Genomic DNA, 16149 nt, shown 5'->3' on the forward strand with positions numbered 1-16149 from the left:
TCATTATCACTAAAAAGTCTTCTCATCCCTTATTCAGTAAAACATCTTTGTCATCATATATAATAGTTCCCAAAATATATTATGAAAAATAATTACTTACTACAACATTGTACTCCCATATCATCCTCCAAAAATCTATTACTGTATTTGCTAGTGGTCCTTGTGTTGCCACATATGCTTTTGGCCCATAAACACCCTGAAATGGTTAAAAGCAAATTTCATATTTATTATGATTGCAAATAATAATTTTCTAACTAAATTCAGTTTGAAATTTTATTAGTAATAGTCTCACCTACAGCTTTTCTAAAATTTTCTTTCATATTACATAAAATCCATGACTTTTAGTGATAATCACTTTAGCTTTTAATGAAATATTAACTACTTCTATAAATTTATTAGACATAGTACATAGATTTGGTGACTAAACTGTGTTATACAAATTTAAAAATTATTTACCTAAGAATTATAAAGCAAAAGTCCTAATATCTAGTCAACAAAGCTAATTATAGCATAAACATAAAAAGCATGTTTTGATTCTAAAAACAATATAAAAACTAGTTTTCTTGGTTTTTTTCTTAGCTAAATTCTTCCACAGATACTTTCAATTATCTATTCACATAAAAGTTTGAGTGGCTAATAATAAACCCAAATATATATACCAAACAAGATTGGTAATTAAAATACTAAATCAGCACATAATCAATCATATAATGAATTATTGTTACTAAATACAAATAAAAACTAGAACTTTTAACAAAAGTCCTTACAAAAGAATCTAAACAGCAATACCACCTAAAACAGCAAGCCACCTATGTACGAGCTTTTATTTAACCTATAATTTTGGGGTTTTTTCAGACACATAATAAAATTTTCTTTGTTGAAAAAGTATCGAAACCATTATTCTTTAATGTTCACATAATATTAATCTTACCACCTTAAAATTTTTGCCAATAAAATGTATTAAAATATATGTAAATATATCAAAAATAACTGAAATTATACTGACACATGACTAAAAAGACTAAAAACAGAATTATCTAGGGACCTCCCTGGTGGCACAAGGGGTTAAGACGCAGCACTATGAAGCTACCCGTCCCTGGCCAGGGAGGTGATCCACATGGCACAGCAGACCTCTTCTGACTCACCTGCTGCTCTGCTCAGCAGTATATTTTGGTCAATCTGCCTGATCTGTTCCCCATTCTGTCTCTGGTGAATCCTCTCACCCCCCATATCTCTGGCCTGTACCCCAGCTCTTGTATACATAAATAAATAAATAAAAAATAAAAACAGAATATCTAATGGATAAAAATAGTAGTCTGCATATGTCTCTATTGATAACTATATCAGAACTTGATTGCTTTTGATGAGAGTTCAAACAAAGTTCATCTATATTAAGACTTATCTAATCTTGCATTTAAGTTGCTACTTTAAAATTGGTAAATGGCAAAAGTTCTTAATCTAAGTTTATAGTCTATAACTTTAAGTTAGTATTACCTAGTAATTACAGCCTTAGTAAATTATCCTAAAAAAATTATTCAAATGAATAAAAATGTTCACTGCAATGTCAGCATCAAGAAATATTGGAAGCAACCTATATGGGTCAACAACAGGGAATGACCATGAACATTTGTATAAATAAACTCAAATGGCAACTGAGAAGACAGTTTAGCAATAAGTAGTATAAATGAGCTTTCAATGCAAAAGAACAAAACAGAAAACTTTACTAACTAAAACTAAGCAAAACTCTTTTTTATATGAATGAGGGGGCTTAGAAGTAAAGCGCACAAAAAATGTACAATATCAGGGCGATGATTCTTATTTTATTTTTGTTGTTGGCATGTTTAGGCAATTAGAAATTTTTAATAAAACTAGTATGGAGGAAGACATTTAAGCATGGCAGATAAATACACTTAAAGTTAATACATACCTTTATAAAATTTGCATTTATATAGTCTGAGTCTTGAGAAGGAGTCTTTAACGTCAACTTAACTCGGCTATGATCAACTACAAGGGAAAAAAAAGGATTTCATAAATTGACATCTCTTAGCAAACAGGTGTTTTTTGATGAATCATATGAGGAAATAGTTTAAAATACTTCAAAAAACACTTAATGAAAATTAACTATAATGGTAATTTCTAATCTCATATGGACAGAAAATAAAAAGCCTTTAAAAACAAATAGATGATGTAAAGCTGTATTTTAAAGTAGCAATCAGAATAATCTCAGGAGTGCTTTTAAAAATAAAAATTCCTGGCTATTGCCCTACATTTAAACCTCAGTAGTTTTTAACAAGCATACCAGGTGGTGAACACTAATCATTGACTTACAAGTTTACTTGCTAAAATTTTTATTAGGAAATTTAATTTTTACATTTCACAAGAAATTACAAAAATTATGACAAAATAATTAAGATGATGCATAAAAGTTGAAAACTTCACTTAGCCAATATTATTTATTTTTTAAAAATTTTAAAGATTTATTCTTATTTATTTATTACATAGAACTGGCGTGTAGGCCAGATGTTAGAGGAGGTGACAGGAGTCAACAGATAGAACAGGTGGATTTGCTTTAATACACTGCTAAAGGGAGCAGCAGGTGAGACAGGAGAAGTCTGCTGTGTCATATGTGGGTTAGCTCACTGGCTGGGGATCGAAATCAGGCCATAGCAATGATACCATTGAGACTTAACCCATAAGACCACCAGAGAGGCCCACCAATAGTATTTATTTTTAGGTAATATCAACTTGCAGTTAAAAAAAAATCGTAATAAAGTCTAGAAATCTAAAGTTTATTAATTTTATAAAATGCGTAACTTCATTTTACTTATTTTTTATAGTTTTAGCTTTTAGATGAAAGTAACATGACTTTAAAAAACTAGACCATAAAAAAAAAAAATGTGATGGAGGACCTCCCCTGGTGGTGCAGGCGGTTGAGCACAATGCTGTGAAGCTGTCCGCAGCCTCTGCAGCAGGGATTTGATCCCGCCCAGCCGGGCAAGGGTCCCACATGGCTCAGCAGACCTCTCCTGTCTTGCCGGCTGCTCCCCTCAGCAGTGTATTTCGTCAGTCTGCCTGTTCTGCCCCCCTCTCTGTCTCTGGTGAATCCTCTCACCCTCCCACACATCTGGCCTGTACCCTGGTTCTTGTATAAATAAATAAATAAATCTTTAAAAAAAAAACAAAAGCTAGACCATAAAGGAAAACCATAAAATGAAAATTAATCCACCCCTGTCTTTGACTTCTTGGGCTCCTTTTCTAACAAAGACCCTATTTAGATTTTTTTCCCTTTCAAAAGTAGTATTTATGCCATACCTATATACTTTGAAAAATTATAGAAACACAACCATACTATACATTGTTGTTCTGTGCTTTTACTTTTTAGTTAATAATATATTCTGGAAGTCCTTCAGAGTAAATATTTTTATTTTTTTAAAAAGATTTATTTATTTATTTATTTATACATACATACAAGAACTGGGATGTAAGCCAAGGGTACGGGGGTGAGAAGATTCACCACAGAGAGTAGGGAGCAGAAAAGGCAGATCTACTGAAAAACACCGCTGAGGGGGGTGGTGGGCGAGACAGGAGAGGTCTGCTGTGTCAAGCAGGTAGCTAGCTCCCTGGCCGGCTGGGGATTGAACTTGTGCTGCAGAGACTGGTGATAGCTTGATAGAACTGTGTCTTTAACCCCTACACCACCATGGAGGCCCAGAATAAATATTTTCTAAATGTTATATGGAACATATATGGATAATTCATTATTTAATCAGCTAAACTGCTGATGGACTTTTTTTTCCTTTTTTTAGGAATACTATTACAATGAACACTGCTGTACATCTACCTTTTAGCAGCATTAGTTAAGTAAGTTCCTAACAGAGGGACTGCTCCTTAACCTCTAAAAGGTGTATGCTAATATAGAAGTATTTTCATTAAGAGTGACCAGCTATTACCATACTTTTTAATAGCTGATAATCTAAAAGGTACAAATCAGATCTGCATTTCTTGAACTATGCAAATGGTTATACATTTTCATTCAGTTGTAAGTTATTAATATTTCTTTTATGATAAACTGCTTGTTTATATCCACACCCATTTTTTCTAAGCCTGTTTTCTACTGACTTACCTGAAATCTATGTTAAAAAAAAAAATCTGCTTTGTTAGAGATGGTGCAAACATTTTTTCCCAGGTTGTAATGATTTTGAAAAACATTTTATTTAGAATTTTAAATTCTCAGAAAAGCAAAACTAATACAGGTAATTCCCTTATATCCCTCTTAGTTTCTCTTAACATTAACATCTTACACAACCACAGCACAATTACCAAACCAGAAATTTAGTATTATTACAATACTATTAATTAATCAGCCAACTGTGCACAAATTTTACTAGTTGCTTAAATATTTCTCCTTAGTCTATTCCAGTCTATAAAAGTTCTATTGACTGATTTTTTTCCTTAAGATTGGAACAAGACTGTGTATTTTTGGCAAGATGTTAACATTGGTCATTTGGTTAATATGCTGTCCCACTGGTGTCGCCACTGTAATGTTACTGTTCAAGATGTGAAATACTAAACTAATAGGACTGCCTAACATTTCAGGTTTCTACAATAGAAAGCACAACACATGTAACATGCCTCTACTGTATTACATTCCTGCTTAATCCAGGGACAAATGATATTAAAGGCAATTAAAACAGAAAAGGATAAATACAGAAATGGTAATGACAGGAATACATTTCTTAGCAAGTTCATAAAGGACAACAAATGAATAACTTACTTGTTAATGACCCAAAATTTATACATAGTGTAAAGTCCCAGTTCTGCTGATTTTATTTGTTTTTGTTGAAATTTTTTAAAAGGACATATAAGACATATTACCCTCCAATTGAAATTATTTATCTCCTTACCATGTTCTGGGGAGAATGTTTACATGTTTTTCAATGCTCTGTTTCTTATTTCACTCTATCCTACATGTCTTCTTTTTTTCTTTTAAGCCATCCAAGATAGGAAATACATACACACACACAAACACACACAGAGCAATATTCTGTGGTGCAGAATTATTGGGGCTTTGGTGGTGGGAGTGGTATAACATATATATGTAGAGGTGTGAACCTGCAACCCTAAAACTTATACTGTGTCTTAAACGGATGTTACCTCAATAAATAAAAACTTTAAAAATGCTGTGCTTATGGTAAATGAGAATAGGGTAATGATGGTTAAGTAACTATATGCCATTTCTCTCACATTGTTTGCCAGTAATGAGGGGTCCCAATTAATTATCCTAGTCATATGGCATATTAGATTCCATTCAAAGTATCTCAAAGGCAGATTTTTTTGTTGGTTTACCATTAGATTCTCAGTAAATGTTTCTGAGGATTGTGACTCCTGAGAACAACAGCTCCCAAAAAATAGTCAAGATTGGTGCTACAGCAAGCTGGGATTTCTTTTTTTAAATTTTCTATAATGGTGCATTTTTTTGCACATACACAAATATAACGGCATAATGAATCCCCACATATCCATTACCCAGTATCAATAATTACCAATCTATTTCATCTACCCTTAATCATACAGCAGTAAAGGGCTGGGAAAAGCAAATTAAAATACAAGATTTCTGAGTCCCATTTTCAAACCTAAGTCTGATAGAGGAAGTTCAAGATGGGGCACAGAAATGGCTTTTTTGAAAGTTCTATAGCACACGCAAATTTTGTATTCGTTGCTGTAAACTTTATAATCATAATATTGAGAAGTATAAAATCAGTATTATGCTGCTTATATGATATCATGTGCATTTTCTTATTTATTATTGTTATGTCTATTAAGCATAAACATGGATAGAAAGAAGTTAAAGAATATCAAAAAAATGAAAGCAGTAACTCCTATCCATGGTTTTGCTCACTGCTTCTAAAATCTTCCATGAACCCAACTTCAAACAGATAAAGCTGTATTGGCAACACAAGCAGCTCTTTAAAGCCACAACTTTTTCTTTCTGAAAAAACATCAACAATCTATGATAACAAAAAGAAATACATAAACAGTGTCACCTCTTCAGAAACAGAAACATATACTGAGAGTTGAGGGGATGGGGTCACAGAAAGTAGATATTATAATGTACTTAAAGGAAAAGAGAGAAAGCAACATTAAGAGACAGTAGATATGATATGAACTTTTTATTTTATAAAACAGGAACACAAATAAGCCTGCCTTTTTAAGAGTTAAAAGTATGTTGTAATAAAACTATGCTATTTAAGAATGTAAATTTGATATTACTATTAGAATATAATGCTATCAGTCTAAGGCATACTGTCAGATATATATTTGGATTGGTGACAACAGCCAACACATAGACATGAATCATCTTATGATTCATTTTTTCTTATATATTTAATCAATTAAATTTCTTATCGTGAATAGATGAGTTAATATTTCAGTATGCTACAAAATTTATTGTTATATTCACAGACTGAATTAACTGTTTATTATTATTTTAATAAAATAACTTCTTTGAACAGGAAGTTCACAAAAGTCATGGTTACTTGGATATTTTGGTATTTAAAATTATGGTGTTTAAAGCAAAAAAACTAAGCAATAAAAACTACCATCAGAAGGAAAAACAAGAAGCACAATTACAAATTATCTCATAGTGTACCTTCAAAGATAGGTTAATTACTATCTACTTGCCAATCAAACTCATTAGGAAGAATAGAGTAGTTTAGGCAACAAACTGCTGATTATCATTTCCATTTGTTCTATTAAGGGCATTTCAAACTTACAAGGCAGTATGTCCTTATATCTGTTCTTTTTAACATTTTCTTCTTTCTCTCCAGTGGCTGTGGGATAAATCTTTTCTGTTCTATATTTGGTAGACAATCTTCTTAATCGCTTAAAATACAAAAAAAAAAAAAGAGAAAGTTTAGGTTTAGAAACCTTAATATTTTCAAAAATTTTAATGATTTACAAAGAGCTCTTCACTGAATTTTGCTGACCTCAATTACTCACAATTCAATTTCCTGTTTTTCTAAGCTCATAGTATCTCCCTACCCCTTAATGATTAACCCAAGGATAATTCTATTTTAGCCTAAGTGAAAACATAAGATTGATATCCCAAATAAACAGTGAAAGGGGACAGTAGAATAAAAGTACTTTAGTTAAAAGAAATTATTAATAAATTTAGCCAGGGGCCTCTCTTGGTGGCGAGGGCGTTGAGCACAGCACCGTGAAGCTGTCCACAGCCTCTGCAGCACCGGTTAGATTCCGGCCCGCAGGCTAGGGTCCCACATGGCACAGCAGACCTCTCCTGTCTAGCCCACTGCTCCCCTCAGCAGTGTATTTCGTCAGTCTGCCTGTTCTGTTCCCCACTCTGACTCTAGTGAATCCTCTCACCCTCCCGTGCATCTGGTCTGCACCCCGGTTCTTGTATAAATAAATAAATAAATCTTTAAAAATAAATAAATAAATTTAGCCAGAATATTTAACTCAGTAATTTTTGTGTTTTCACTAAGAGTTCCAATAACCAAGTTTTAAAACCATGCCTAGAAGTTTATGTACAAGTTTCTTTATTCCTTTTCTCAATAAACCTTGAGCACCCATGATGTGCCAGGCTCCTTCCAAGGCATAAACTAATAGTTACTTACAAGACACTGCAAAATAAAGTTCTTTCATATTGAATTGGAAATGTCCAACAAAGACCAATTCTGCTTATTCATTGCATTACAGAAGTGGTTTGTGAGTTAGTGACAAATTCTTACCACATATGGCAGTAGGGATGTTCTTTGGGCTGGAATATTTCTGCATGTCAGTAATACACTTCCTGCTTTCAGAAGCACTGAAAGTCAGCATTGTGAATTGTTTAAATTCACTACTCCACTACATTGCTGATATTTAATTCCAAAGGAACTTACTTTCTTCCAGGCTTAAAGACATATTGAAAGCATTTTGGTTTCACTATTCAACAAATTACTAAATCAAATTAAATGAAAAATAATTATGGTGACATTTACCTTTCTCACCATTTTATTTTGCTACTTGTGAGATGTTGGTATTTATGTAACTAAGGATATTATGCTTATGTTTTTTTTTTTTTTGAAGATTTATTTATTTGTTTGTTTGTTTATTTATTTATACAAGCACTGGGTACAGTCAGAAGCGTGGGAGGGTGAGGGAATTCACCAGAGCCAGAGCGGGGATCAGAGCAGGCAGAGGGGAGCAGCGGGCGGCAGGAGAGGTCTGCGCACCATGTGGGACCCTCCTCCAGTGGCCGGGGAGCAGCTGGGGATTGAACCGGCGCTGCAGAGGCTGCGGGCAGCTTCGCAACCCAGCGCTCAACCGCTGCGCCACCGGGGAGGCCCTATGCTTATGTATTTTTTAAATATCACAGAACTTCAAGATTCTTGTTATGATAAACTTTAACATGCAGTATCTGAAATAATCTTATAAACAGGCACATACATACTATACTAATAGTGAACCTTTTGTTTTTCTTTGGAAGACTACTAAATTTTATCCTCACAAAACCAGAAATATACACTTTTTTTCTTTAAGATGAAAAAGACTAGCTCTGCATTGGCCCATTGCCAAAGTAAAATCTCCCACATTTATGGTGCTATTTCCTGTAGTAATAGACTTCTCAAAGTATGTAAGTGTGTAAGAGGGGAAATTTTATTTAAAAGTAAATAGGCTGTTGGTGAGGTGTGGGAAAACCAGAAATTCCATACAATGACAAAAAAGAACATCAGACAATCTCTAAAGCGGGTAGGTAATTTGGCAATCACAAATACACATGATCCCTTAGCTAGAAATTGTACTTCTGCAAATCTGTCATCTAGATAAATGGTACACGTACGAAATAATGCAAGTACAAGGTAATTTATTATAGCATTATTTATACAAGCAAAAGCTGCAAACAATCAAAAGTTTTAGTAGATAACTAGCTAAATGCTGCTTTTTTTTTTTTAGATTGATTGATTGATTGATTGATTGATTTAAGCACTGGGTACAGTCAGAAGCGCAGGAGGGTGAGAGAATTCACCAGAGCCAGAGCGGGGAACAAAACAGGCAATCTGATGAAGAAACACACTGCTGAGGGAAGCAGCGGGTGCGGCAGAAAAGGTCTGCGAGCCATGTGGGACTCTCGCCGGTGGCCGGGGATCGAACTGGAGCTGCAGAGGCTGCAGGCAGCTTCGCAGCCCAGCGCTCAACCACTGCGCCACCAGGGGAGGCCCGCTAAATGCTTCTTACAATCAAATGATACAGTTGAAAATAAATGAGAAAATTCTTTGCACAAGATACAAAAATATCTCAAAAATACATATTAATTGTAAAGAGCAGGGAACACAGCAGCATATGTAATACACTATTGTTGTTAAATATATATTTGTAATTTGTTTGTACATGTGCAGAAAATATCTCTGGAAGGTAAATTAACAAAAGTTGTTGGCTATGGGGAAGGGAAATGGGTTGCTGTAGGAAATGGTTGAGAAGGAAACATTATTGTATGTTTTTACATACTTTCTCTGGCCTCCCTGGTGGTACAAGGGGTTAAGCACCACACTCTGAAGCAATACACAGCCTCTGCAGCACAAGTTTGATTCCTGGCAAGCCAGGGAGTAAGCCACATGGCGAGGCAGACCTCTCCTGTCTCGCCCGCTGCCCCCCTCAGCAGTATATTTTGATCAGTCTGCCTGTTGTGTTCCCCTCTGTCTCTGGTGGTTCCTCTCAACCCCCGCATCTCTGGCCTGTACCCCAGCTCTTGTATGCATAAATAAATAATAAAAAAATTTAAAAACATTACACACTTTCTTTCTACTATAAGAACATAATGCTAATTCAAAAATTAAATGTAAAAAGTAAAGGGAAAGAGAAAAGATTGCTCATGATTTTAGTACTCCATAACAAAAATTTATCATCCCAGTTATTTACATATCATCTTTCATATTTAATCAAAATTTTCCTATTTTCTCTATTCAAAGGTTTTTGTTTTCAGATACTTATAGTATCTTAATGAATATAAAATATTGTGTATGACTTATATAAAGCTATAAATCTAAACAGGTCCATAAACACAGGTAACCGAAATTAAAATTGGAATATATATATACACATAAATAAAAAAAAACTTCAAGGGGAAAGTGAAGAGGGTTGAATTTAATTATAAAATGTGAATGTACTTCTGGAATATCTGCTATAATCTCTTCAAACATTTCTCCTTTTACATGACAAATTAGGTCACTGAAAAATGTGCAAAACAAAATTTTATGACATCAATTTTCATTTCTTATTATAATGAACCTTGAGAACACTTTCTGTGTACAAATGAATATCTAAGTTGAGTTTGACTTTTATTCACACAGCTTTCTTAAGGCCCAGCACAGTTTGGGATGCTTTATACATTCAAGCGTGCAATAAAGAATATTCTATTAAAGTAATCCACATAAGTAGTTACAGTTAGAGATTTTCATATATCAGAGATAAAAATCTTTGTTCTACTACATATATGATCCATTAAACTTAAAAAATCTGTCTTATACATTTGAAAAATTAAATATCAAAAAATCTTTACCCAACTATATAATACAAATTTCCTCAGTAGGGACTTATTTCCTAACCACCACCACCACCACAAAAAGATGTCAGCTTTAAATTCAGCTATTTGAAATAAAATTCTTTAATACTTTCAAGTTGTATAACACTGAACATATTTACCTCATGTCTGAGCATCTGTAATTATGAGGATAATACCTATACTCATAAGAAGACTTGAGCCCATTAATTATATGCCCCTAAATATTTTTTTCTTTAAAACCTTAACCAGATCAGACATCAAAAGGAATTATATATTCTGTCTGCCTAGGAGTGTTGAACATGGTTGGTTCATTCATATACTGTTTGTCAAATTTGAGCATGCTTTGCAATCAACTGGAGGCTTATTATTATTTTTAAAATTTATTTATGCATACAAGACCTGGGGTGTAGGCCAGAGGTGTGGGGGTGCTGAGAGGATTCACCAGAGAGAGTGGGGAGCAGAACAGGCAGATCGACTGAAATACACTGCTGAGGGAAGCAGCAGGCAAGACAGGAGAGGTCTGCTGCGACATGTTAGCTCCCTGCCCTGGGATCAAACTGGTGCTGCAGTGGCTGTTAGTGGCTTCATAGTGCTGAGACTTAACCTCTTGTGCCACCAGGGAGGCCCTAGAGGGCTTTTATCGCTGTGGCCCATCTTGAGAGTTTCTGATTCAGTAAGACTGACTGCGGTGTGAGGAGGTCATTTAAATTCCCAGGTAATGCTGTTCTCTAGGAACAACACTAAGAACCACCAGTATAAAGTATCTGGGTTCACGGGAGGGGAGGGATTGGGGTCAGAATGGGGGGCTGCAATTGTATGGGGAATATAACAATAAAATTTATAAAAAAAAAAAAAAAACAAATAAAACAACATGTTATCAGAAAAAAAAAAAAAAAAAAAAGTATCTGGGTTCAAGATGGAGTATTGTGATCCATTTGCATGGAAGAATACAGGTGGATTTTCAACAATTCGTAGGTTCCTCTATATTTTATGAACATGCTGGCTGTATTAAATAATTTTGACAAGGATTTGCACTGGGAACTGTAGTTTGGATTAGGGACAAATAAGGAAAAATCTAATTATCAAGTATTAAAAAAAGGAACAAGGGAGGGGAAATGATGGTTCAGCAGCAAGTGAAAATAAAAAATGTACCAGGCATAAAGAAAAAGAGCTTAAATTAAAGAATTAAAGGTTTTGCAATTAGATCCTAGATAAACCAGGAGGTATAGCAAATAGGAAAATCAGAACTATTCTTAGCTCTTAAAACATCAAAATAATACAATACTTTATGGACCTGCGTGGTTGCACTTGACACCAGCAGTGTGCCAAGTTAAAAAAAAAAAAAAAAGAGACAAAACAAAAACACCACAGAAAGGCACTTTCAAAATTCTACTTTTAAAAATCCCCATGATAATTATCTTTCTGTATCTTTGAGTATGCATTTTCTTTGCTTCTCAGTGGGGATTCCACTTACATACTTCCAAAATCTTATCCATCTTTTAAGTCCTAGCTCCTTCATAGCTTTATTATCATCCTTCATGTGAAAATAATCTTTCCTGTCTAAGTTCTTTTTAGACTTTGCATCTATTTTTAAAATACCATTTCCTTCTCTTCACGAAAAATACACGGAGTATACATCTCACTTCCCCAATCAAACTCTAAACTCTGTGAGTACAAGATTTATTGACTGATTAATATTTATAGTATCGTATATCCCTAGAGCACATTAAATATTTATGTTAAATATTTAATCTTATTCTAAGATTAGAAACCTGGCTTACACACAAAAGATTTTGTTATTTTAATACTAATACCACATCAAAATTAATGTCCAAATGGTGCTTCAAGTAGAGGTAGCACCAATAATCACATGCAACTATATGAACTGTAGTTTAAATGAAACAGAAAGTATACATATACTTTCATTTTAACTTCCTCCACCATTCCATTGTCTCTAGTGAATCTTTTAGTAGGAAAGTGAGAAACAAGCCATGATATACTAATGAACCTTATTCATAAACAGTGCTGTGTGACAGACTGTGACTATCACTAATAAAATATTCATTTATTAAGTTACATAGGATTTTTTAATGTGATCCTAAAGTATTTTGAGTCACTTGCTACTCTAACTGGACAAAAATATAGCTAAATGGTATGTTTATATAAGCTTATAGATAACAGTTTGACTTTTTAAAACGAAGCAAACAAAAGCCCTTTAGTAGAAATACATTCCCAATTGAATCAACCCTTAAAAGTCTTGAAATCAAGTTACATAGTAAACTTAAATAAGAAATTCCACTCTTATTTCAGATTTACTGTCCTAAAGACAAATTTGATTGTTTTAGTTCCACTCTTAAAGTCCTCCACTAGTGTCTATCAATTACAAGATAAACCATGAATTCCTCAGTTTAACTATATCATATCCAGAATGCTGTCTGTCCAGTTGCCTAGCTTTTTTTTTTTTTAATAGTCTTCACAGTTTGATGCTTCAGTCATTACAGAATCATCACTACCACTAGTAACTCCCGCCACCCGCCGCACCTTAACATCTCTGTTTCACTATTTTTGCTCTTGCAAAATTAATTGTAAGACTGGCTAAAGTTTTATTTCCTTTGGGGAGCCTTTTTGGAACCTTGCTTTCTTAACCACTCCTAGGTCTCCAGCAGTGAATAATCAACAATACATTGCTCTATTACCATATGAAAAGTATTTTAATATTTGTCTATCCATGTAGTCTATAGTAGACTGGAAAAGTGAAGGCAAAAACTGGACTCTTATGGATTTTACAGACGAACAGCTAATGCAATACAAATCACATGAAAAATAGGTGAACTCAAGAATTATTAATTGAGCCTTTTCAGGTAAGTCACGGAGATATTTCTAAAACATTAGAATTTTTGATGCAAATGAAAACTGAGTTTAATAACCAATTTGCTTTAAAGTTTCTGTAGATTTTCTTCTCTCCCTGCCCCCCAGCCCTTTTCAGAGAAGAGTAGGAATGTAGTCCCCCACTAACGGAAATTCTGCCTTCAAGTGAGGAAAGTACAGGGCCATCGCATCCCAAGTTCAATGGAATTAAGCCTTGCCCTGGGAAAACTACCTTTGTTATCATGGTATTTCCTCTGCCAGTCAAGTATTGATTTTCTCTATTTCTTAAAACACAATATTTTTCTAAACCAATATACCAATTTTCAAAGATTTCTAAAAGTCACACACAATGACTATTCTCTTTGTGATATATGTGTCAAGATTTGAGTTCATTAAAAGGGTGGACCAGCTTCACTGTTTATATAAGGACGAAGCTAAAGAGAAAGTGTAATGTGATGTTTGTTGAATTTCTCTCCAAAGAGCTGTCTAATGGATTGGCCACTGGGTGTCTCATGGGCATGACAAACATGTCCAAATAACCAATACTGAACAGGTGCTCAAGCCAAAAAGCTGGGAATCATCCTTGATTCCTTCCCATTCCTGCCCTGACCCCCAATAACCTATCCATAAGCAAGTCAAATTAGCTACTCTTCTAAAATATATCTAATTGTCATTCATATTTACATACAGACTTAGAATTCAGAGTACATTCAAACAGGGACAATTATTAAATTAATTGTTGGGTAGATTTTAATTCAGGACATTTAAGAAAACAGGATACAAAAAGTAACAGTGTGAAAATGGAGATTAACTCAAACCCTTTTTGGAATAAGATGGGATATAAATAAATACTGGTGTTCAAGACTTATCATCCTGTTACTAGACCACACACTCCTGCCTCAAATTCCTCAACATCATGACACAAAAACCAGCAGAAGCTTCATAAAAGAGTACTTTTAATAAATATGTATAGGAGAATGTACAAATTTTAAAACTGTACCTTAGAAAAAATAAAAATTAAGTTATTTTAAGTTTAGCAAAATATAAGAATACCTGATCCATAATATCATACACATTTGCCATTGCTCTCAAAATTTTTGAAGTAGTTACTGCAGAATCCATCTTAAAAGGTAGCCTTGGCACAGTTGTTAATCAATAGTTAAATTAATAAATCCACTGGGTTTTAAACCTGAAAGGTTTAATTGTCCTCAGCCATTCAATTGTAATATCACTAATTTAATGCTATCATACAAACTGGATGATCATGAAGTCAATAAAAACATTTTAAACTCCAAACACAAGGTAATAGCAGCTAGGAAAATCTGAGTATAACCTCTAGCTGGCTGTTCTGAAACCTTTACATATCCTTATATAAAAACCATTATATAAAAACAATGTATACCATTAGCATATGTTATAAGCAACTAAAACCATCAAAGGGTCTTTGCAATATCTACCTTAAACTGAAGTACACAACTGTCTTTCAAAATTCATCTTCCTACTTTACCGACTGTTGCATTAAAGACTAATTTGCCATTCTCTTTCAGAAATGTGTAGCTATGTCTCCTTATTTGAAGCTAAGTCAGGACTGATATTAAAACGATATACTTTGAAGGGCCATCGGTTTTATGGACCTTTTGGTAAAAAAAAAAAAGATTTTTTGTTTTGTTCATGCTGATTTCTATGCTTCAGTTATTTTCCTGTTAGTCTGTCAACAAAACTCCTTGTTTCCTTCTAACTCAGTACAGAAATCATCTTGCTGAAACATTCCTGACCACAAGTAGTGGCAACCACTTCCATCTTCTACTTCCTCCCAAACTGCTTCCTCATCTCTACCCACAGTCCTTTGTATCACCTCTAATCTAGGACAAAACCAAATGTAGAATTATTTTTATCTGTACAAAGACCATCCCTGATAGAACACTAAAGCCCTAAAGATGCAGACCTCATCTCATTCCATAGTACCAACCAGCTACTACCAGCATAGTCTATGATAAAAAGTAGGGAGTTCAATATATAATTTAGATCTTCTCAGGTGGTAATTATAAAAGAAAGGATTTCCCCCCCTCCCCTTATACATTTCTTAATTATTTCACAATGAGACAGCTTTGAGTCAGAGAAGCCAGGGCTCAATTCCTACTCCATCAACTATTAGCAAAGTAGATCTCAGTACAACAGCTTTATACTCCCCCCAGAATGAGTATATCAATAGACCTTAATTTCAAGAATCAGTTTTTAAATAAAACTGTATACTTTAAATTTATTATTTAAAAATAAGTTAATGCATAAAGACTGAGAAAAAAAGGTAATTTAAAAAAATTCACAAGCAACAACAAGCAAATACTTTTCTTAAAGGAAATGTTCCTTCCACTTCTATAGTTGGAAAATAGTGTGCTTTTCAATATCAAACCAAGTCAGGACAGTGTAATCCAAGTTTATCCTCTCCTAACCTCCAAGCTATATGTTTATGTGAATAAAGAAGAATCCATTTGAATTAAGAGGACAATAAACTTTTTGTCAAATATACTAATTTTATTGAAATGAAGATATTTAATACAAGAAATGGAAGTGTTCCAAGGTTTGATCATTTTTATTTGTTCTTACACAAAAGGGCTTTACCTCTTTCATCCATTTCATCACCTTCTATCTAATGTCCCTCTAGCAATTTAACTCATGTAACTACTGATTCTACATTTTACGGGTCAATCTCAATTTGCTAT

The 16149-nt window shown here is 33.8% G+C and overlaps 1 protein-coding gene across 2 annotated transcripts in view; it reads right to left on the bottom strand.

Annotated features, from left to right (window-relative positions):
* PTPN12 (protein tyrosine phosphatase non-receptor type 12) overlaps positions 1-16149 on the bottom strand; it is a 79173-nt gene that overhangs the window by 32443 nt on the left and 30581 nt on the right. For both annotated transcript variants that reach the window (XM_037511030.2, XM_037511037.2), the window contains exons 2-4: positions 6774-6882; positions 1928-2004; positions 101-196 (exon numbers count right to left, since the gene is read on the bottom strand). In XM_037511030.2, coding sequence (XP_037366927.1) covers positions 101-196; positions 1928-2004; positions 6774-6882 — 282 coding nt within the window. The remainder of the gene's footprint in view (positions 1-100; positions 197-1927; positions 2005-6773; positions 6883-16149) is intronic.

Source organism: Talpa occidentalis, unplaced genomic scaffold (assembly GCF_014898055.3).
Source record: "Talpa occidentalis isolate TD23 unplaced genomic scaffold, MPIMG_talOcc4v2.1, whole genome shotgun sequence".
Lineage (NCBI taxonomy): Eukaryota > Metazoa > Chordata > Mammalia > Eulipotyphla > Talpidae > Talpa > Talpa occidentalis.